Genomic DNA, 26,032 nt, shown 5'->3' with positions numbered 1-26,032 from the left:
TTTAGGGAGGCAAAAGTTCTAACATTCTCATCGATATATATCTTATACTGTGTGACATTTGTTCACAAAAACCTCCACCTTTTCAACTCTCACAATCCCCAACATCGTCACAATCTACGCCACTCCAGTATAATTACCATTCCTGCCCATAGAACAAGTTTTTTTAAAAGACATTTATTAATCAGCGGCATTAAACTATATAACGCACTCACAGACTCTATGAAAACAAAAACAAGTCCTTCTTTTGAGAGGGAGGTCAAGCGGCATTTGGTACAGCGGGCTTATTACAGTGTCAGGGACTTTGTCGAGTTCTCTGGTCAGACTAGCTTATATTGAGCTTTATGTTAAGACTAACCACCTATGTAAGCTTTAGTTTATTTTATTTTTATTGACAAATACTTTAATTCTATTTGAATTAATATGACGTTTTTATATTTAATTTAATTAGGCTATTCTGAAAATCACTTAATGTAATTAACTATTACATATTATTGTTGACGCTATTTTGCAGTGATATACTGTCTGACAATAAAGAATTTATGATTTCTAATAACAATATTACAGTGTTAGCCTGGTGGTGAAATGCCGCGCGCGCGCGCTTATGTGTATAAATGAACGTTTGCTTAGTGTTTTTATGAATTTTCGTATATCTAAGTATACTTTTCTCAAACAAAAGTCTATACATATGTACATGCATAAAAATACTAAATTGACAAGGAAGGTTTACTTTCATTCTAAAATAAACAGTACAAAATTTATTCACGGCTGATGTTTCATCAGAAATTTCAAAGAAATGTAGCTAGGAATTAAACAGAAGCATTAATACCAGTTAAACATATGTCAAAATAACCCCTTTCCTTTTATGAAGATCTCATTGAAAGCTAATCTTCATCCTTCGTATGAAAATACTGAAAATGTCATATGATTAACGTTCGCAGAATACAATGTTTGTATACTCTTTCATTTTTCTTGGCGACAACATGAATACTTATAAGACAAATTTAAGCAGGGTAATTTACTCAACAGACGGAAATCGGGACTCCTAATGGACCAATGTTTACCATTTTTAATATCGACGTAAGGGCAATACAATACAAGTAAAGCTTCACACAAAATTGTTAGCACTTCACTCGAGAGTTGCCTTGCGCATAAACACACAGAAATTGGATGTCTTTAATTAGCGACTGGCGGAAGAGGCTTCAGATATTAGTTAGAAAATAATTGACTGTTCAATAATATTGACCACATTACGCTAAAAGAAGTGGCTCTTAATTTACTTTTAATATATATTGTTTCAGACATCAGTACACATTCAGCGTGATCACTGTATTTTAAAATACAGATCTACAGAGTTTAATCCTGCGTTTTAGACCTCATTCTTACTGAACTGTTTATATTATAGTCTTATAAATCTAAATGGTCATACCATTTCACCTTACTGAGCTCCCACGTTCACTCCTTATAAATCACCTCATCCTCCATATTCATCAAGAGTCAACCTCTTCCCGACTTAAAGGTCTCAAGTAAGCCGTAAAAGAGGATGGACTGCTCCTGGACTTACAAGGTTTAGTCAAACGTAATCACAAATCCATGCTTAAGTGGTATATAATGGAACAGATATACAGTGCTTTAAACTTAACCATATAAAACAGGTTCTGAACTCGAATTACTTTTTCACGCTTTGGAACAATTAAGCACATGTAGATGTACAACAGTAATAAAATTCTGAAACAAACTTTACTAAAACATCCAGCCACAACTACGGATGTTGTGGTATACATTTGATGTATTACCTCGGCAAATGTATATCTCGAGATTTAGATTAAAATATTAAAACTGTTCAGTTTATGCTTAGAGATGATGCGATATCTTTTGTATGTTAGTGTGTTCACTATTGTTTCATAAATCCAGACGGAAAATTGTCATTGAATATTCCTTCGAGCCTCCTTTTGGGTCATGTAGTTTTTAATATTTCGTGCTCCCTAACTGTCGTAATTTCTTTTTGCAATTTGTTGTTTTCTTTGACGTATACTCATCTAAATAAAATATTCAGACCCAATGATTCCAGTTTTTAAAATGTATTAATTCACTAGTCATTAAGTTGCAGACAGCCCTTTTGTTTTAGAGACTTCGACGGGTGAGTTTTAATTTGAGAACGAAACCAAGGAGATGGCTCCCGAAACAAATTATTAAAAATATGAGTGCCCGTCATATAATCTAGCATTTCACCAAAGTAGTCCATTTTGGAACTTTATGCATCCCACCCATATCTACGTACTGTTACTTTATTATTATAGAACATGGTTTTCCTAGCTTTCTAGATCGTTGTACGATTTTAATCAAACGTGTGACCTGGTAAATACTGAAATTACAACTTCTACTGTAAAAATATTATTGATAAAATTAAGTGATAAACAACCAATGCAGCGTTATTGCTATTAAAAAGTGGATCTTATAATGTTGATCTATTTACAGCGCAAACCATTAGTTTTTATTTTATGAGTTTGAAGCTACCATATATATCTTATAAAAATAATGCAGAAAATAAAATAAAGCATCTATCGCATAAATGAAACAATTTCAGATACCTTAGATAGAAAAGTTTTCTTAGTAAAATATAACACTGTATAGTATATGTTAAAAAGGTTAAAATCAAATTTTTGAGATTGTGATTATAAAATGTTCATTAATATTATTATCTTAATTTTTTAATACGACACGTATTAAATAATGCTGGCTTTTAAGAACGTTGTAATATCCCAAGGAGAAAACCGGATACTGTGAAAACACCACATGCAATTTTTGTGTATACTGCAGGATCTCATGGAACAAACCAACTTCCTTTGAACGGTCCGTCAATCTCTAAGTGTACTGATTCTCTAACTCGTGTAAGTTTTTGTATTTTAGTTTATATTTAATATAGTTAATAGTTTAACAATTATTTTACAATTAAATTGGCGAGCATTGTTATTATATTTTCACTAATTTCCCTATGGAAGAAAAGATGAAATCTTGCGGATGGAAATCGATATGAATAGCCTATAACCTCAGTAATTAAAATACTATCTGATAAAAGTTATTTTTTGAACGTAGGCCATATTAATATCCTACTACAGAATTGTGTTTTAATGGCATATACGATTACCACCACATACTGTAGTTCATTTAACAAAATCAGAATAAGGTTAAGGTTGGTGAGGTGAGGTTAGGTTGATATTTTAAATCTCAAATCAAGCAGAGTGGCCGTTGTTTACAAATCTTACTTCACACGTTTAGTTTTAATTGCAAATGAAATTTGCTTAAATATGATGAATTTCTAGTTACTTTAAATCTAAGGATGTTAATATTTTAAAAGTAATAGTGATCCATAATATAGGACTATGATATTAGGGTAATGAGGATTTGCATATCCTTTAAATCACTTAAGTGTTGGGTGTCTTAATTTTTGGCAGTGAAGACTATACTATATGATTCATTTTGAAATGATAGACGTTTGATAGTTACATTCATTTAACCAAACAATTATTTGTGCAATTGTGTTATGGATTATGTCAATGAATTTTTTTACATTTAACCTATTTTAAATATCAATACTATCAATTATGACATTTGATAAAAGTCTGCAATTTTTTAAGAAACGCCAAATAAATTTGTTGCCAACTTTTCGTGTTGCCAACAAAATCCTCGAGTTGCAGACAGAATTGCCATTCTGAATTTCCATTCAGAGTCGGTAAATATTTCAACTTTCTTTTGATCTTTGTCTGCAACAAAAGTAAACGCCAAAAGTTGCCAACATTTTAGTTGCCGACTTTTATCTGCCTCCTTGCGCAGGCGCGTGCGCAGCGACTCCACTGGTCTCTCGTTGCGTCTGTCTCTGAACCTAACCTACCTGTATTCGTGTGTTCTATTCGTTGTTCTCCTATTTGTGCTTTTGTGGTTGTGTTGTGGTTCAGTTGTTATATTATATATTCAGTTGTGGTTCAGTTGTGCTGATGATGGAGGATGCTGCTGAAGGAGCCTTCGACGAATTGGTTTGGTCTAAGGACAAAGTATTGAAACTAATACAAATGTACAGGGAAAGGCAGCTTCTTTGGAACGCCACAAACAGCTTCTATAAAGACAAAAATAAGAAAAATTATGCTCGACTGGAGATCGCTGATGAACTAATTGCAACGAAAGCAGATGTCAAAACAAAAATTCGAAATTTAACAACTCAATTCAAGTTGCACAAGAAGCGCTTTCTGTAATGAAGAATTTAGGAGACAAAATAAAACCAAGGGACGAGTTTGATGCTTTTGGGGAGTACGTCGCTGGCCAATTACGTAAATGTACTGATCTACGGCAAATGGCAGTGACAAAACACAGGAATAACCAGGCACTATTTGATCTGGAAATTGCCAACCTTCCCTCGAACCAGCCAACTCCTAACATCTCTATGCCTTCAAGAATGTCATATGAAACAGATGAATTTGTGTCTTTGCTTGATAATTTTCTTTCTGACGATACAGAAACTCCAACTTACACTTTGACTAATTTGTAAATAACTTTATATAACTATTTTGTTAATTTGATTGAATAAATACAATTTTTTAAAGTAATTACTGTACTTACTTTTATGTTGTCCTTCAGCACATCTATTAATGCCTCGCACACTTGTGGAACAAACTCCGAAATAGCACTTTTGGAGATTTAAATAAGTAACTTAGGCTTGTGTAGGAATCACCACTGGCTAAAAAATGTATTTTCTTTTGCGGGAAGGGCAAGTCGATAATTAGTGTCTTTTCTGACAATCCTTGGTACAACTGAAAGTAGCAAATGTTCAAAGTCACTACTTGCCATTCTTAAAAAGTTCTTGAAACTCCCATCGGTTTTCAGTTCAGCTGACATTGGATCAGTGTCATCATTTTTCAAATCATCCAAAAGCGCACTACCACTATATCTACTTCAACCCAGAATCTTCTTGGCGTTGGTTGCGTAGCTAAAATGTAGCAAGCACTTGCAGCAGCAACCACATCCTGCACTTTCCACATCTTGATAGAAACTAGCCTAGTCCCTAAAAAGGTTGCAAACAGTGCAAAATAGCGCACACTAAATTGTTGGCAATTTTTGTGTTGCCAACAATTAAATCTGCAACTAAAAAGTTGCAAACATTCCTAAAAATTGCAGACTGCGGTGTGAACGCGCCTTGAAACTAGTGATGTCATTACCAGCTGTTGTTGTTTCGTTCATGTAGGAGAAGGCTAGTGACAACTACAACAACAATGGTGATGAATATGCAAAAATTGGCTCAAAATGTTTTTTAACACTAAGAAATGTTTTAAATGGTCTGGCTATAAGAGAAGGAGCTTGCTCCTTAAATCTGAAGTATCCTGTTTGTAGTGAGGGGATGAAAACTAGAATTAAAGGTGGAAACTAAATAGTGTTTCGTTTTAAGAAAAGTCAGAACAAACACAATGTTGCAAAAAACACTCTTTAGATGACTTTTTGAACATTCTTAATTTGGTATTATGAATATATCGAAAATCATGTACTATTTTAGTTGAAATCAAACAAACTATGCCATTTTACGGGTAGAGTACGATAAGCGGACCCGGTTTTTTATACCGAAATTGGCAAACGAAATTACTTAATCATAACCATCGATATAATCAATCGATAATGATTAATTATTTTGAACCATTAACTTAAATAATCTACATCAACAGCTGTAAACACTTTCAAATAATACTCGTAATGTAATGTTTCAATTATTTATAAGTAACATTTTAATATTAAAAATGACAGTCAATTTTAGAAAACTAAATGATATTGCTTTGAAAGGTGATAAGACATGTTTTTTGTGTGACCAACATGTTGGACTCGTACCGAAAAACCCATTATGTGAAGTTTGTGGGAAAGAAACAACTGTAACTGTGAGAGGAGCAAATATGGTCGTCTTCAGTTTTCCTAATTTTGGTTAGGCTGTAATAATTTGTTTGATCAATGTAAATATTACATTCATATTTTAATTTAAAACATATGATTGTTATTGAAGACTATAGATACTTTTATATCGATTGATAGTGTAGGATTTGAGATACAAATATTAGTTATCGATGATTACATTCTTCGATATAAAAAACCGGGTCCGCTTATCGTACCCTACCCCATTTTACTTAATGAATGTAGTTTTGACGGCATCAGAACCTGCAGAAATACCATTTCAGAAAGTTTAATCATAAGTATTACGCTGCTCAAACGTAGTTTAACCCTATGGCTGGCGCGCATTTGAGCATTGACTGGCACCCTGTTTTGAAGCTTTGTGCAGAGTTTTTAATTTTTTATCCTGTACAATTAATTATTGGAGAATACAAAAAAGTGTTATACATCAAATTACTCTGCAGAATATGTTGTACAATATAAACATAATTATAATTTGACTTACCTGAATAATGGTGGATGTTTGATGGTCAGAACTCAAAACTTAGTTTTTCAAAAAACCCTTTTTTATATTATGCCATTAAAAAAAATTCAAAATTAATTTTATTTAAAAATCTAAAATATGCAAAATGTTCACTTACTTATGCACAAAAAGAAAATACATAGTTATAAACACTTTTATTTACAAATAAAATTACCGAACAGCTGATTGGAACACTAACAGTTGCAGAGTCGCATCACGCGGAAGTAGTCTGGAGCTTTTAGCGGCCAGTAAAAGAACAAATATTCATATATATATATATATAAGTGAATACATTATTAGAAGGCTTGGGATCTTGTGATTAAAGTGATATAACTTTTATGCGATTCGAGCGGTAATTATCGGAACTATGACGTAATTAGTAGACGATGTTTAATGAGTTGTATATTACGAGTCTGCCAGTTCACAGCGGGAAAAAATGAGTCGTAATTTACGACATTGCCAGCCGGAGGATTAAATAAACTTATGTTATTTTATGTGATATGAAACGAATACATTTATTTTACATATAAATGGGTAGCTTTTCCATATTAACATTTTTAAAGCCTCAAACATAGTTCTGTACTTTCTCATTAAACAGAGGTCACCTATTCAAAGCAGGCTGCGGCTGATGTGGTTAGACGGTTTAGGTTTACTAACGTAACCTAGTCTAACATAACCCCTAATCTAACCTTCGTACCTAATCTAACATAACACCTTTCCTAGACTAGTCTAATCTAACCCCCAACCGTTAGTATAAATTGTGTAACTGCCCACCCAAAATTGCTAAATTCCTTTTATTATCAGTGGCCTCTGTTTAATCAGAAAGTACTCATAGTTCACCACAGTACTCAATCAAAATTTATTCAAAGTAAAAACATATATAGAAATAAACTAAAAATTAAAATCATGTTTTTCGCTATTGACTAATGGTGGCAAGAACAGTTATGTGTCTTCTTTGTTTCAAAAAATAAAAATCAAGTTTAAGGTAAAATAACTATTATAAAAGAAATTATATTGAAATTTCAATACTTACGTGATAAAGATAATTTAAAAAGAACCCAAAATCACGTGTAATAACCTAATATTGTACCATAAACAAAATCTTTATAAATTGTTGGTTGCTAGAGATTATTTTTACTAATACGCATGGTTTCAGAAAAAAATCTATTTAAAATTTATTTTTGTTCACAAAACTTCTTTTTAAATTGTTTTAAAGGCAATTGAATTGTCCATCTGAAAATTTATACATGTAAGATGTTTATATAGGTAAAAAAAATTAAAAATCACTTTAGGTAGTGACTTTTCTACGGAAACAAAATAAAAATCTAGTTTAAGGTGAAAGAGCTAACATAAGAACATTTATTTTTAAATCTTAATACTTTTATGATAAAGATAATTTAAAACACCCTAAAATCATGTGTAATAAACTAATATTGTACAATAAACACAAATATAAAAATTATTCAAGTGCTAGAGGTTTGTTTTGCTGAAAAGCTTAGGGTTTTGAAAAATATTCATTTAAGTTTATTTTTCAACATAAAAAGTTTTTTTTTTAATTCTTTTCGAAACTTTAATACCTTAATGATAAAAGCCATAACAATGCAAAATCATGTGTAATATAACAATAATTACTAAAACGAAACTCAAAACATAAACATAACCTTATTCAAGCAATTTTCAAAGAAACTCTACAACACTGTCTTTATGGAAACTCGGAAGTGACTGTCATCACTTTTTTTATTAATTTTAATATCTAATGTAACTTAAAACATTTCAAATTAATAAAAATGCACAATTATATAACCTCGAAAATGCTCCGCTACTCGTCACGACACGCGATCGCGATCCAACTGAGAAAGTGTTGTATTTTAGTTAGTTGTTTACGTCACCTAACAGCATTAATAAGTAGAAATAATAGTTGAAAATTTTAGTTTAGTTAATGTATTGACCTTTGGTATGATATCAGACAGTATGGGATAAGTCATAGAGATACTACAAATGAAATAGGAATCGTCTCATTCCGATATTCCAGCACTCTTTGCGTAGGAACGTCTCGTCTCTGAGTGAGACCTTTGGTGTGTTGTTTCATCGTCTCGTAACAAGATCCCTGGCACTAAAAGGGTTAATATTTTTACTTTTATTTCTACGATTGAAAATTAGCAGACCATATTGTTCTTTGAAATATCTCCTACGTTTTTTGGTTTCAGTTCTTTAAATGGTCACGAATATTGATGATTCCATATCATTCGATAATCGTCATCTAATTGTGTTAGAGCGCTTTTGGTCTTCCGATCATATGTTAGTTTGCTTATTTAAACGCATATGTGACAGATACGGCCAAATACAAAATAATTGAATCGGAAAAAGTAAGCGCTCTGTGGTGTAATGGTAGCACATTCACCCGGCAAGTGAGAGATCCGGGTTCGACTCCCGGCGGAGCAAGTACTTTTTGTGATTCAATGTTTATTGAAATTAAATAAGGCTATTGCCATTTATACTGTTTTATATTGAAGAAATATTGTTCTACGCTAATTTAGTAATCAGTAGAAGCAAAATGTCAAATAACTATTCATGTCTGGGCGTGGTCGGTATAATCCCATAGTACCACTTTTTGTTTTGTTTTGCTCTAAACAATGTGCTTTAAATTAATACTGAAAAAGAAATTTACTACAACATGCATTAAAAATATAAAACCAGAAAAACTTTTACTTACATAACATTTTATGATGAATTTTTCAGTTTGGTGTAAATATAAGGCCAGTAAAAAATCCTTGTTCCATAAATTGAGTATGTGTTTGAATCTCCACATAAAAAAAACATTTTACATCTATCTTCAAAAATAAAGGTTTTGTCATTGTTTTTCAAAAATAACGCGTATTTGGATTTTTCGCACATCTTGCTAAACACTGTTTTTACTTTATAAAATTATGTATTAGGCAAATATTGAGAAAAAATAGCCTATTTCAAGTTTAAAATTACACAATTAATAAACACTTATAGCCTATTTAAAAGTTTTTTTATTTGAATGAGAAAAAAATTAACACATGAAATGGTAAACAATATGGGTGGAGTCCCCTTTTGCATGTTTTGCAAGCAAATGTGGCCTTTTTCCTCCAGCCTGAGTACTTTTCTTACTACAGACAGAGCAATTAAGTTATTTTTTATTTGCCAATTTGTTCAAGAACATTGTCCAATCGGGATCACCACTGCCGTTATTAGCCGCATTACCCTCCCTGCTGTTTCCAGGTGAAGTATACAACATAGGCCTCCTTTCTTGGAGGGCCAGCCATTCAGTGGAAAGTTCTACTAGTGCCACAGTGTACTCTAGTCTAGGAAGGGGTTTGTCAGTATTTTTCTTATAAATTATATAAGAATTGAGTACCATGCGCCCAAAGATATTAAAAGTAACTTTCCTCTAAAACCGGAGTGCTTTCCTCTCATCAAGGTATGAATTTAACATTTGGTCCCCTCCCATAAAATCATTATATCTCCTTATAACTTTTGGCTTATTAGTAATTTTGATGTGATTTCCAAATTTTTTGCTCCTTTTTTCATCTTAAACTGTGCCATCTGTAGTTAAAACTAATACTTGTTTTGTCTGGGACTGCTTTTCTCTAAATGCTAATAAAGTCATCTCATTTTTCTTGAAGTACTTCTTTTCTCCCACTTTGAACTTAGGTTTTACTGAATCAGGAAGTCCTTTGCGGTTTATACGCATGGTACCCGTCAAAAATGTACATTTACTGTAAAGATATTTAGCAAGCTTTAGAGAAGTAAAGAAATTATCACAGAAAATGTGATAGCCTTTATTTAATAGACCAGCCATTTCCAAAAGCCTTTTCACAACAAAATAGCCCAATCCATTAGATTTAATTTCATCTTTGTCACTGCCATTCACCTCTTTATAGACAAAGAAATTCAAGCAGTAGTGGGTGACCGAGTCACATAGCATCCAAAGCTTTATTCCCCACCGATGTCGCTTCTTTGGTAAGTACTGCCTCTGCTGACTGTGCGATTTGGAACTTATAGTACTCACGTCAATCGCAAGGTTCTGACCGGGGGAAAAATGAAATTTAAAAACCCTATTTACATGGTCAATCAGTGGTTTGAACCGAGCGCACGCATCATAATCTGGCTCACCTGGTTTTGCAAGCGGAACTGTGTCGACCGTATGCAAAAATCTCAATATTGCTTGAAATCTATTCTTGGTAAACGTTCTTGGTAACCAGGCAATGAATTGACTAGAACTGGTCCACCAGTAACTGTAAATAGTTGGCTGTTTTTTTATACCCATATTTATTAGTACTGCTAAAAAGGCCTGCATCTCTAAGAGAGACACAGGTTTCCAGGAGTTTGCCCGGCTGTGTGGTTTCAATGGACTTTTATTTATAAATTCTGTGGCATACTTATTGGTTAATTTTACAAATGTTTCTAGGAGGGCTGTTGTAAAAAAAGTTTGAAATAATTTGACGGGGAGGAGTTACGAGGAGGAGCATGTTTTAGACCCGTTAGCTTATCAAATGAAAACTAATGGCAAAAACTAATATTCCCATCCATTTCTACCTCATCCCATCCCATACCATCCTCAGAATCTGAAGAGGAGGTTTCAGACAATTGATAAAGGCCTACATTACTTGGCCGACCTCTTGGCCTTGTTTGTAGGTTAAGCCTAGGTCTAGGGGGACTTTCAAAGTCAAGTCCTATGTCTGGGGCATCATCCTCAGATGACGAAAGATCATTATGAACATTTGCTCTAAATAACAAGTTATCTAGTATAGGCCTACTATTATTTGAAGTTGAAGGCAACTCAGGGTGATAATCCGGGTCACTGTCTGTGTTCTCATAACCTAAACTAGAAGACTCTTCACTCTCCGTTTCACTATCACTCACAACAACATCACTATCGTCTTCTAACACTCTCTGTAAAGTGTTTTCACTAAGAGGTGATGCACTACGCTTCATTTTGTAAACATTTTACAACAATAAACTAAACAACAACAAGTTAGCTCGGCGAAACTGCGTAGTTGGTTAGTAAACAACAGACGACAGCTGACTCAGACTAACGACGTCCACAGCCACTTGTATTTTGTTTTATTTATAACACTAATGTAATGGAAATACATTCAACTGAATGGTTTTTATTAGTTTATATCTTTATAAATACAATTATAACAAAATTAGGATTGTTTAGATATTTGTTGTATTTTTTACGAATATTTTAAAACACGTCCGTGTAGTCGGACGCTGGCTTTTCTTGCATATTTTATGTACGTCCATGTTGTCGGACACTGGCTCTTCTTGCACATTTTATGTACGTCCGTGTAGTCGGATGTTGGCACTGAAAGGGTTAAATAAAAACTAATTAGAATTTTTGAAAACCCCTCCTTATTTTTGTTGAGAGCACTAAAAAGAATAACCATAATTGTACCAATGTGAATAAAAACTAGGATATTGGGAAAGCAGGTTTTATTGAAGATAAAGTTTACTCACAAAACAATCAACTAAAATAGGCCTGCACCATACTCTGGATTTGCATAATTCATTTCTTCATCTTCCAGCTTCCTTTTGATATTTCTCTTTGCCTTTTTTGCCTTCTTTTTGAGCTCCTCAAAAGCTCTTTCCGCATCTTTTACTCGCCTCACATCTTGAATCTTGTTTTTATAGGCCTAACACCCAGTTGGATCCCGCTTCTCCACACAAGTTTTCCAAAACACTGACTTTACTTAAAGCCCCCTTATTATAACATAACACAGCACAGCATCTAACACTCCAAGTTTTATTGTCAGTCCATTCATAAATGTAGTTTTAGGTAGCCTATACCAAACCAGTTGATTATAAGCTTCATTACAATTCTGTGTCATACTGAGCAAACAGCGATTGAGTAGGCTATTATTAGTGAGGTCTGTATAAACAGGTGTGATGACTTCCATTACAGCTGATGGCAAGGAGTTAGTGTGTTCAGGACATGGAAGTCCTCTTGCTGCTGCTCTGTTATATTTGCACCATGAATCCCCACCAATGCGGCACATACCATGTTGTGGTTCAGTAACAGTTTTGCCTAAGGTAGATCTTATTGCATTACCATAATACTGTTGTAATTTTTGAATTGTGTCATCAGTCCACCTGCCACATCCACCCAGAGCCTTACCATCAGACAGTGTTTGTAAGTATGTCGCAAAAGTCTTAAGACGTGTGCCTAAACGCTTTTGAACATGTGCTACACATCCAAGCCTAGTTATAGCCACACTATCACCATATGGTTTGTGGGCCACTATAATATCATAGGCCTTGCTGTCTCCATCCCCCAAAAATTGGGTGTACCTAACAGGTATTTTATGTTTGTCAGACCACTGGAAGATTTGCTAAACACCGGCAGCCTCCATACTGCCACTTGTCCCTTAGTAGTTTTCCTAAGCAATTGTCATAATCTTTTTTTTTTCATTTTTACAAACTGGACAGTACTTACTAAAAGACAAAACATCCAAAACTGCTATTTTCCACACTAGTCACTGTAATAACTCCATGTTTGGAACTGTGTCCGCGTTTTTGCCACGTTCCATCTACTGCAACGCAAATGTCACTATTTCCACCATTTCCTACCACTTTTATCATGCGTGGCAGTTATCATGGAATCAGTACTTGCTTTTTCAATACTTTTCAAAAGTACATTGTTGTTTCTGAACAACTTACAAGGTGGTGGAGGGCATATTCATGACAACATTTTAGCCGGCGCTTGGCTCTTTCTGATACTTCGAAGACCATACACACTGGAAGGCGCAAGTTCTCATAATGGGAAGAGCTTGTATTTTCGATAATATAAAAGATGTCTTTTCATCCCATTCACAACAGGACAAAACTAACTGGAAACAATGCCCTTACGTCTAGTTGTACGGTACCTTACGGTCCTGAACAACTACGACAAACTGCAAAGTTAGCAATTTATTTACATAATATTTCTAAGTCTACTAGGGTGTTACATTTACACATTTCCTCTTGAACATACTCAGATTTGTCCCCTGTCATAGTCAGATATTTCAACTTTCTTTTAGATACACTATTTTTAGACTCAGGACTTGATGGCCTAGGCCTAGGTGTACTTTCTGTACTGGGCAAGTCTGTTGACAATGAATCATTAGATCTAACCCTTTCTTCAGTCTGGGTAAAAGAATTTCTATTTCCAACAAAACGTCTTTTATTATACTTTTTTATCGAACGCATCTGAAATACTCAAGATAAACTATATGAGTTCACAAGAATTACTGCTTGAAGAAACAGTAATAGATTGTACAGAACATAAACACAAACAAGATGTAAGCAATAGTAATATGTGTCAGATGTCAGACTACAGACTGCCGATAAATTTCTATATTGTAAACAGAGTAGCCAACCTACAACACGAAATTGTAATTGTATTATTAGTTTGTATACTAAGACGTCTATCGTGCCGTCTGTTTACATATACGATTCTTAAGATTTCTTTATGTGGTCACATTTCTTCTAACAATTAACATTAATGATATTAAATTATTCCACTTATTTCACACTGTCATCTGTATTCTGTACATTCTTGTTTTAAATATATTCTTTGATAGATGTCCTTATTAATTTAATTAGATTGAGATATGGGTGGTAAGACTAACTAATGTCTCAAAACTGAATGGATCAACTGCAAAAGTAGTTAATTCTAAACCATTTGTACTTAGGTTTATTCATTTTATTAATTTGTGCAGATCTGGTTTCAACATAAATTAAAATTTATTTCTCTTTCTAGCCAGAAAATAAGCCATTTAATCACTTGCTCTTTTAAGGTGTTGGAAATTGGTGCTGGGTTGATAACTATTGCGCCATATATTGTAATATGGTGCATTATCTATAACTACAGCACATCCAGTTTTCAAGTTAAAAATTAATTTTTCATTAACCCACTTTTCATAGTTGTTAATTCACATTTTTTTATAATCACCAGTTTCACTAGATTTGAAAATAAGAAGTACATGTGGTATAAAACCATTGCCAGCGTGTAGAACTTTTACTAGCGGTTCAACTTTTTTCTGCAAAAGTACTACTATAAAAATAGGTTGTGTACATGCCCATGATTGGGTAGCCTGCTTCCCTGTCACCATTCAATGTTCTCAAATATTCCTCTTTTAAGTTATTGATGTTAATGACGATTTTTTTAACTATTTTGAGTTTTTCGCACCTAAATCCAAGCTTTTTAATTATCCCTCTAAAAGTAGATTCACTTGTTTTAGTTTATTTTTTGTCTGGCTGTACGTTTTCCTTTACAAGTTGGTCGTGCGTTTTCATTTTGATGGATTAAATGTGTACTGTTCTATGAGTGCACTGATCAAAATCATCCAAATTAGCTTTATTTGTCTTTCTAGGCCTTTTTTTTTCTTGGAATGAAAAAGGTTTTTGAGTCACTGTGTGATTTGTCTTCTTTAGGCTAATTATGCTAATTATTGACGTACAAAACAATACCACAAGCTTTTCAGACACATTCAGATGTTCTTTTTAAATATATTTGCATACATTGTAAACTAATTGTGGACTGTGCATTATCTTTATTCCTCTTTCTGCATTTTTGCAGGCCCATTGTTACTTACATAAAAATAATATTTCCTTAATTAAGAAAAAACAGTGTAGCTTTAGTCGGCTTCTAATGTTATTATACTAGCTAGTTACACTACAGTTCTGAGAGTGAACAGCGGTCGCACCGACAGTTGCGGTGTGGAAGGGAGTGACTTGCGCATGTACATCATGCTTCTGTTCAAGTGACAATCATAAATAAGTTCAATTATCTATACAGGTGTTTTGACATATGTCAACACTGACATTGTGATTGATATATCACTACAATCTGCAAGAGCTGGAGCAGATTTTAGTAGTATATTTTGTATTGCTAGTTTTACAATGATTTGTATATATATATATATATATATATATATATATATATTTATAATTTTTAGCTACCATCTGTATCTTAGGCTTGCTCTAGCATTTTTTGAACTAATATCAAGTACACCTCCATAAACCATGAACAACATTGTACATTTTCCGACACTAGATAAAATTTGTAATATTTTTCTAGGAAGTTTGGTCTAAAAAAAATCAAGCTTAACGATTCTGTATTATTCACACATGATATATAGCATAATATCATATATAATTGTGCTCATATATTTATTTTTATGTTTTCAGATTACTGTAATTTGGGTTTTAGGTGTTAGTGTGAAAAACATACTTAAAATGGACGATTTCATGTGAAGTTTAAAAATTGCCTAGTAGGCTGGGGAATAAAATTTGGTGTATTAGAAGAGGCGCTTAAAGATAAAAAAAATCCTGAACTGCTATGATTTATTTATTTATGAGTATTTCACCAGATATGTTTTTCTAGCCCTTTATATACAGTGATGTCAGTATATTAACTGATACTGTGATATAGACAGGTAAACTGTTGTCAGTTCAGAAGAAGATGCTTTAACATTGTATATTAAAGTAGTAACTTAATGTTCTGTGTTTGTTTGATGTGCATATACTGATAAGAGTAAATATTTTATAGGCCCCATGGCGCCAAGAAAAGGAAAACAACAACAGGAGCAGGTACAGGTTTCACTTGGTCCTCAAGTGAGGGAAGGTGAAATCGTGTTTGGAGTCGCCCATATTTTTGCCAGTTTTAATGACACATTTGTACATGTGACAGATTTGTCTGGGAAGTAAGTATTACATCTTAATGTAAACAAAATAAAACTTGTATTTAATTTCTTCTGTTTTCATTGAAGATTAATTTGTATATTGTACTCAAAATTAAAATCTAAATCATATATCAAGTAAAGAAATCAGGACCAAATCATTCAAAACAAATCTTTTCCTCCTATCCAGAGCATAGTTGATGAATTTATAGAGCATAACATTTTATCAATAATAGAATTTACAATTTTTTATATTAAATTTCCTAATTATAGAATTATTTGCATAGCTCCAAGGTTATATACATTATTTGATTTATTTTTGATATAAACAAGTTATTAAATTGTAGAAAGACGTCAGTAAATTGAAATTGTCGACATTGCTTACACAACTTAATTTTGTAAATATCAGTAAAAATGTTGAAAAAAAAAATTGTATCCCTAAATGATGGCAAATATCTGGAAAAGTTCTGTTTCGTATACAATTATTCCATTGTCAAATTTTCACAAATTCTTTAAATTTACAAAAGTTGTATTTTTATAACATAACTAAAATTTGTTATTTCTTCCACTTCAATTATAATTTTACCATTACTAATAAAACATTATTAAATATTTCAATTTTAGGCAATACGTAGAGTATACAATAACAAATCTTTAACTACAAAAAAACCAATGTTAATGTGACCATAACATTACTACCCTTAAAATTAATATAACAACAAAGGATTTGATCAAATAGTGTTTGGTGTAATGTTTGTTGGAAATTAAGACAGTTTTTATGTTGCAATATGTCATGACTTTATTGTCTGCAACTATCTTTCTCCAGTAGTTAATTTCTATAAATATTTAAATAGAAATTTTGACTTAATATTCATTCTTAAATCTAGTGCAATTTCTCCTCTTAATTTGTTTTAAATTTTAATTAAATCTTAAGGGAGTACTAAATACTAGTCCATGAACCAAATTGACAATTTAAATTCAAATACTGCATAGTAAATTATTTTCTCTATATTTACTAAAAATTTGTTAGTTTTATTACTTTTAATACAACCTGATCTGATAAAACATGATTATTTCTTTTTTGACACTGTAACTGAACATACATATAAAGTACTTCACATTTATTTTTATATAAGAAATAAATAGCTCTAGATATTTTAATTGTATGTGTAACTATTTAATCATAAAAAATATTTTTTTACTATCATGAAATTGTATATTTACTAAGTAACTTAGGTATGCATGCTAGAATATTAATACTTATTATGTTTTCAAAATAGTTTTAATGAAATGCAACTGTGAACGATTTATAATGGTTAGTTTAATCTGGAACACCACCTTGGTTCACCAAAATTATGTTGATTTGAAGCACATTGGTGAATCTTTTAAATAAATATTCAATTAAGAACCTAACAGCTCTCTCGCTACATAAAACAAAATGAATGTCATTTTAACCAATTCGTAGCTTATGTTTTAATTGTATTGGTTGTAGTTAATTTATGTTGTAATACCATGGTTTACTCTTTTCTATTTTGTCTAATGTTGGTGTGACAATTATTATAGAATGTCCTATTTTTATAAAGACTTGTATTGGACAATTGGAAAGACTTTGTAACTTTCAATGTATTGGATTAATACGTATTCTGTAATATGTCTTTGTCATGATAGCCTTGTCCAACACATGACTCACAGAGTAATAACAAATACACACATATATACATATATATTTTCATGTAGTTTAGAAACCTAAAATGTTATGGTATTCCAGAGAAACAATTGCCAGAGTGACTGGTGGCATGAAGGTAAAAGCCGACAGAGATGAGGCATCACCCTACGCTGCGATGTTGGCTGCTCAGGTTGGTTTATTACTAAGGTTTTTATTGTTAGTTAAATAAAAAAACAATCTTACAAAATGATTTGTATTCACCTTCAACTTAGGTTTCTGTATATTATATATATGCGTGGTATTTGTGGTGTAATTTCCATAGTTTTGTATGTTTCCTTTAACAAATAATTTAATCTATACCTTATCACGATATGTACGTGAAATATTTTTGTGGTGTTATTAAGGTACTGTTGTTGGTCAATATTGATATGCATTAAGCAAGTTGTGAAACAAGAATGATCCAAGACATTAAGGTTATAACTTCCTAACCTACTAATGAACTAAATCTCAATACATTTAAATGGCACTATTATCTTTTTATATTTTACAATACATTATGTTGCCTAATAGTTTTACCAGACCCTAATTAATTCAATTAGTAATTCATAAATATGTAAGTATCAATTAATTAGCAGAAGAAATTAAATATGGACTAGTTGTGTTTTACATGTGATATATAGTTACAAAAACGAACAATACAGTATAACCGCAGTGTTGGTATTTTACACAAATTGTAATAACTGACAACAATAAAATATATCACCACAGTGTAGTTGGAAGAGAGAGAGAGAGAGAGAGAGTTCAATTGTGTTGCTGTTTCTCAAAATTTCAAATTGAAAATGCATTTTTAGTTTTTAAGATTTTTTTGTTTAACACTAAATAGTATGTTGAATTTGTAATGGTCTACATGTTATTATAATATTTACGAAAATTTAGAAGATTTATCAATCTTTAAATTTTGTAAGATTTTAAAACAGTTAAAAGCATCTTAGTGGTTTTAAAAAGTGTATATGTATAGCGTGTTAAATAAAAGCTCATGACCTGTATAAAAGTTATTTGTATGATTGCTGAGGACTATAGTAGGTTAGCGAGTGAAATGGATCTAAAAAGAATGTGATCACACTGGATCTAGGATAAAATGAATAAATACCTTTATAAACAAAAGTATGCCTTGTGTATTTTTGTTTCTTATCATAAAAACTAATCACAATATTAATAATAGTCAGTTATAATCTTTTTGATTGGTAAATAGGATGACACGTCATTTAAATATTACGGATATTTATTTTAGTTATTACTTTTAATAATTTATCTTGGAATGTTTTTACGAGACTAGTAATTTTTCAATATAAAATCACTAGAATTCAGTTAGAATTGGATTCTTACAACATTGGTTTCTTGCAGGATGTGGCTGAAAAGTGCAAAAGTCTGGGAATAACCGCTCTTCATATCAAATTGAGAGCTACTGGTGGCAACAAAACAAAAACTCCTGGTCCTGGAGCACAGTCTGCCTTGCGAGCTCTTGCACGTTCTAACATGAAAATTGGGCGGATCGAAGATGTAACACCTATTCCATCTGATTCAACAAGAAGGAAGGGAGGTCGTCGTGGTAGGCGATTGTAATTACCAGGAATTTTTGTTTATTGTTTGGTTGTTCACATATGAATAAATTTTCTTGGTAATTTTTCTTTGCCTTTTTAATTTACACCTTTTGTATAGAAGTAGAATTACTGTCAGAAACTTGTACGGTTAAATTTATTTGTGAGGTTATGTTTGGTGACAGTAAATTTTTTCGTGAGGAAAGTTTCACCAAACTGCTTGGCTATGGAAAATGTTATTGAACAAGAGGCTGCTATGTAGCACCATCATCAACAAGGGTGCAACTGAAAAGTAATAAGACTGTTTTTGGCAGTTTTATTGAAATTTTTGGATCATACAACTAATACTGCTCAAAATAACCCTTGTGCTTCAAATACACCGCTGATAGCAGTTCTTCCATTGTTGGCAACATCCTCCGGGATCGCCTGAGCTCGTCCATCACAGCTTTTTGGATTGCTCCAATGGAGTCGAAACGCCTTCCCTTTAAACTTCCTGTTAACGAGTGGGAATAAGAAAAAGTCTTTAAAAGACATTTATTCCAAAAATCAATCTACGAGATTCGACATTAGAAACTTAAGAGTCGCCACATCATTAGTGCTCATTGTCAGAATATAAATCACCCATTCCATTACAAAAACGTTTTTGTCATATTTTGTGTTTGAAAAATTGTAAATAGATAATCTTACTAAAAGACAGTCGAAGTTTCTAAAATAGTATTTTGCTTGCAGTTAATATTAAATTTACATTTGTATATCGCCATAAGTCTGCTGCATATCTTCCTGGCATGTAAATTACTGATAATGAAAAAGTTATTATGTTGAACTTTGTGTGTGAATAACTGTAGATAGATAACCTAATTAACAAATTATCCTACTTCAGTAAACCATATTTTGCTTGTAGATCTGTATTTGCAAGTATGTGCGTAAATCACTGAATCTGCTGTGTATATTCGTGGATGACAGTTAATCTGCAGTACTTGAGGTACCTATCGCTGAAACGTGTTTATCGTTGTACCTTGTGTTTGAAAATCAGTAGAGTAGATAAATATCCTAATCAAAAAATTATCCTACTTTTGTAAATATTTTGCTTGCAGTTGTGTATATATGACATGCATCACCATGAGTAAGTATGCTGCGTATATTCACGGGCTGCAGCTGATCGGCAGTATCCCGATCACTGAAACATGTACTTGTGTATAATAAAGTGTAGTTAGATTACAAAATTGTAGTTTTTTCTCAATAATATTTTTTTCAGCTGGTATTTTTTTATTTTTGTAGTAAAAATTATTTTAATATTTTATAAGTATTAAAAAGCGATGAATTAAATTGATTGGTCTACTGAATACTAATTAATAATACACACAGTAAGATAATATTATTGTTGTAAAAAGTATTCATATATTTCGCAGTTTAATAAGCAAAATATGCCCTAAAATGTTGGTTTTGTACATAACTTTTGTAATGATTTGTAAAACAGAACTCAGATTTTTTTGCTTCAAAGGTCATCAAAAGTTACTTTTCAGTAGTAGACACCAGTAGTATACTATTGCCGTTTCTGGGACAAAGCACCTGAGACCGATTCTGGGACAAACCATGTGAGACCGATTCTGGGACAGAATTGTTAGAGAGCGGTTCAGCGACTAAGAGTGTGAGAGTGGATCTATGGTTTTGTGACGCTCCAGAGATGAGTATGGTCACCACCGCGCATCTCATCGCTCTCCCATCACCGCCACCGTGCAGACATCATGCGTGTGTTTATTTACCACAATTGTGAGTACGTATGTGTTTGTGATTTACTGATCAGATCTAAATAGACGATGTTGTTTACATGGTTGTTCTGGAGCAGTTGGTTGTTTTGGTCGAAAAGTGTGACTGTGATCTGTTGAATCTTTCGTAAACCACTCCGAAGAGGTATGTAGTGTTTTTCTTGAGGTGATTGAGATATTTTGTAGCCGTGTGGTACAGATAGAATAATATCTGGGCGCGCGGGCCGGTCGGTGGTAGGCTATGGTGCGGGGGGAAGAGGGATGTGTGAATCGCTCATTCCTGAAAACATCACGCCCGCACCACGGTGGCGGACTTCAAGGTCGGGCCAGCCGGAAGGGCTTGGCTGACTTGTGACTCATCTTTCCCTCCAAACAATATAATACCAGTGTGACATCTGTTGTCATAGAGTGAGCATCGTTAAACTTCAGTATTAACAGTGAGTTGTTCTAAGCTGTGTGTATTTACTGTGTGCAGTTAACTGTGAATAATTATTACGTTCAGTGTTTTTGTATTGTGTTATTTTGTTTTAGTAAGAAGCTTATTTCATAAGCAATATGTGTGACCGCGTGAAATCAAAACTGTAGAGTTTTGCACAGTCAAAGTCGTGAAATTGTCAGTAATGTATATACATTCATGAAAAAGAAGGCTGATGAAAAAACTTTAAGTATTCCCTTGGCAAAGGCCCGTGTCCGAACAGCAGTAGCTACAGGCGTCTCAGAACGTGAAATCTCAAGAATTAATAAAGAGCTTAAAAATTTAACCGTTAATAATGACAATGGTGAAAGTAGCTTTCTCACCCCAAACAAATTGAAAAGGAATCGTAAAAAGCCTATTACAGGATTGGATGACTTTGACAAAGCTCTGATAAGGCGAGTTGTGTACGAGTTCCATCTTCTAAAAAACAAGCTACCAACTGCATCTTTGTTACATGAAGAATTGAAACAGCGGATCGACTTTAAAGGATCAAAATCAGCCTCAACAACATTCTTAAAGAACTTGGTTTTCGATGGAGAAGGACACAAAATAACCGCAAGCTTTTGATCAAGACTAATGAAATAAGAGAAAAAATAATTTCGTATTTAAGAGCACTCAAATGTTACAGAGATGAAGGACGTCCAATTATATACTTAGACGAGTCTTATATACTGACAAGTCATTTGTCAAGTTCATCGTGGTCTGACGAATCAAGTAAAGGAATGCGTGTTCCCATTTTGAAAGGGGAACGGTTAATCATGATACACGCAGGAAGTAAAGCTGGTTTTGTTCCCAATGCATTGACAATGTGGAAGGCATCGAGTCATTCGGGTGATTACCACGATAACGTGAATACGGAATCAATGATGAAATGGATGAGAGAAAAACTTCTGCCTAACATACCACCAAGATCAGTTATTGTTGTTGATAATGCCCCCTATCACAATGCACAAAAAGACTAGCACCTACTTCAAAAAGTAAGAAACAATTGATGAAAGATTTGCTTTCTAAACATCAAATACCTTTTTCAGATGATTTGCTAGTCCCGGAGCTGTGCAGGGTTATTCTCCTAAATAAACCGAGGTTTGTGAGGTATGAGCTTGATGAACTAGTGACCAGCAGTGGAGGACATGTGCTTCGGCTCCCACCATACCACCCGGACTTAAACCCTATTGAACTTATTTGGGCTGAAGTGAAAAACTACGTAGCCAGTAGAAATATTCAGTGCAGTTTTTCAAGTATTAATTCTTTAGCGGAAGAAAAGTTTTCACTTATAGGTGCAGAGGAATGGGCCAGAAAGTGCGAACACGTGAATAAAATTGAAAATGATTATGCTTCAGCTGAGCCCCAAATCGACAATCTCGTGGAATCAATGATCATTTCACTCGGCAGCAGTGACAGTGAAAGCAGTGAAAACGTGCCAGATGACTTGAGCGGCATTGAAGACTTGGGTGATTTGAGCGGCATTGAAGATTTGGATTGAAGCGTATGTATTAACTTTGTCCATAATTTTATTATTATTTATTAACATGTTTTAAATTACTTCTGTCATTAAAAAACTGTGGAGAATGTTGAATACAACACTGTTCTGTTCTATTCTATTATGTAAGGATCTAGCTTTATATTTAAGCCATTTAAAGACAGTTTAAGATTTAAAATGTTAAAACTGAACTTTTATCCGTATTTTATCCTAGAAAATATATTAGGTGAGGTTTATAGGTAAGCCAAAATGTTATTGCTTTCACGCTAAAAGAACTGAAGACCATACTGAGACTGGGAGAAGCTCGCGCCGAGTGTTTATAAATATTAAGATAACGCTTAATTTCCCCCGGAATGAGGGGTCGTAGAAAAAAGTTTTTTAGACAAAAAATGCAGTTTAATCGATTTTCTAAAACTTTTCCACGGGAAGTTTGATACTGACCGGATAATAAAAAACTTCCTTGCAGAGCGAAAATTTCATGTCATAAAATTAACCAAACTAAAACTGTACTTGGTTTTTACTAATTTAGACATTATTATTTTAGAATTGACATTTTTTATACGTATTGGTTGGAAAGACAAGAATGTTCTTTAATTTGATATAACTTTTATTATGATAAAGTAATGGCAAAATGCTCATTTCATGTGTTGAATGGAATGAGTTTTGTGAAACGTTGCGCGTGACAGCGAAATAGAACCTCGAGCGAGCCGAACCTTAGTTGAACGGCTAGTAGTGCCAGAGCCGCGCGCCCAGACTAATTATTTCATCTGTACAGTTCGAGGACTTTAGCTGTGCGCGTGACCTTGAGTGTTTGGTGATAGACGGGAGGGGTGGCGGGGTAGCATTATGCACTGCGTCCCGAAAACATTTTCTGTGACTCATGGGTAAAACTCTCCTTTCGGGAATCGTATTGGCCTAAATAACTCACCACACTCACTACAATCAGTCTGTTTAGTGACAGTGCTGATTGTGGTGGAATTAAATAATAAGATAATAACGAATAATATCAATAATAGGATCCTTGTTTTTTAGTTGTTATAGTGTTGTTTAACGTGTTTTTGAAAATAACGTATTTGTCAATACTAATCTGCAAATCGAAATCGTGAGTTTAAGCGATTGTTGCGCCTTCATCTCAGCGGCTAGCACGTAAACGCAACCCGCCACACATATAGCGTTTATTTGTTGAAAGGGTAGTATTAGGGCCATACGAGCACAGCTAAATTCCTCCAACTGTACATTAGGGGAAAAGGAGTAGAGGATTGCTATCTCCAAATGTTTGTGAGAGTGAACATCATGATTGACAAGACTGTTGTTGACAATATTGCAGTGTATCTCAATGACATCAACGGCTCTGAGATTCGGTGGATTCTATGCAATTACATTTTCATTTGAGTTGAAGTAAGACGATTCTTTTTGTAAGTTTGTTGCATCAGATTTTTCAAAACCTAAGTGATCACTAACGGTTTTATCCAAGTAGAATTTAATTGGAGAATTAATTGATATTTTGTCACCATCTTTAAAGATCTTGAAATCGTCAGAATTTACACTAAGATTCAACGATTTTATGTAATCTCTGAAACTCTTTTCAAGTTGTTCAATGGTCCAGTAACCACATTGAAGTATCAGTGGTTTCGGAATGAAATGTATTCCAAGTCCCAAAAATAGACTTTTGCATGTTGCAACAAGTTGTATATGTTGTTCTCAGAGTAAAATCCAACAAGAGCCATATAATACTCTGCGTTTGAATCCAAGTGGATGGGGTGTTCTAGATGGAGAGTCAGTACAGACTCAGTTCCAGTTAGTTTGAGTAATGGCATGGTTGCAGTTTTTATATACTTATAATTCTATACAAGTTTTAGATGAAGTTACTTCCATCATGTAAGTTTTCAAAACTTCTTTCCATATATTTTTTATTTAGTTGTTGATTTTTTTCTGCATGATGTATATCTTGCCTTCTAATTCACTCAATTGAACTTTGACAACCACATCATATGGCTCCACTGCTTTGCTCACTTGACAATTCTCTGGTGGTTTTTCGGTAGGAAGCTGCCCCATATCTTTTCACCATTTACGGTACTAATGGGGACAATCTCGATCGCATTTATTATTTTTTCCGATTTTACCAAATGCGATTCCAATAATTTCTTGACTTCGGATAAATCTTGTGAGACTTTTGATACATCACTTGCAAGCTCAATTATCTCGTCAGGAGAAGGGTCTGAATTGGGTTGAGTTGGTATTGACCCAATTTCAATTTCGTCTCCAAATCTGTTGAAAATAAAACCACGGTTTCCATGCATTTTTATTGTTTCTTATATTACAAAGAATATGTTCCCAGTCCTCACCAGCTGAATCTCGTCGTAGAACCTCCAGGCACAGATGTCCACAGATAGGAGGATCGTCAAACCCCTGAATACGCTCTGAGTTATAAACCAACCCTTTTGGCCCCAAGTACTGACTACTTCTATTGGAGGATTGACATCGCCATATGAATCAAAATAGAATTTCTTTTCACCACGTTTCACATAACACATCCAGTGAGTACCACCAGATGAAAGGTCACCAAGATTTACAATACCACTTTCAATATTTGTAGGTTTGTCTGGAAGTAACTGTCGCATGAAAACACCTCTAAACCCATTAATGTTTAATATACCTGCTAATTTTTCTATTTCACCGAAAGACAGCGGGAAGATCTCTTTTTTTTATTCACAGACAACAATGCATCAAGCTTCCAACCAATACGTCGTTTTAACCCTCTACCCGTAGAGTCTTTTTCAATAATGGTGTCCAACTCCTCATCGACTAAACTCTTTAACCAAGGCATAAATTTTTCTCTCAGTAAAGGAGCCACTTTTCTTCTTATTAATGGAGAGATGAAGCGTTTACCTCCAGGAACTGACGAATCCACCA

The 26,032-nt window shown here is 33.5% G+C and overlaps 1 protein-coding gene across 1 annotated transcript; it reads left to right on the top strand.

Moving 5' to 3' along the window:
* Nucleotides 1–2,732: 2,732 nt before the first annotated feature.
* LOC124359407 (40S ribosomal protein S14) lies at nucleotides 2,733–19,486 on the top strand. Its single transcript, XM_046812124.1, has 4 exons — nucleotides 2,733–2,888; nucleotides 16,005–16,158; nucleotides 17,903–17,990; nucleotides 19,205–19,486. Exons 2-4 carry the CDS (start codon nucleotides 16,010–16,012, stop codon nucleotides 19,421–19,423), a joined length of 456 nt encoding a protein of 151 aa, XP_046668080.1. The 5' UTR covers nucleotides 2,733–2,888; nucleotides 16,005–16,009; the 3' UTR covers nucleotides 19,424–19,486.
* Nucleotides 19,487–26,032: the final 6,546 nt, after the last annotated feature.

The sequence above is a fragment of the Homalodisca vitripennis genome, chromosome 4 (genome assembly GCF_021130785.1).
Source record: "Homalodisca vitripennis isolate AUS2020 chromosome 4, UT_GWSS_2.1, whole genome shotgun sequence".
Classification (NCBI taxonomy): domain Eukaryota; kingdom Metazoa; phylum Arthropoda; class Insecta; order Hemiptera; family Cicadellidae; genus Homalodisca; species Homalodisca vitripennis.
This window is presented reverse-complemented; position numbering and strand designations above follow the sequence as displayed.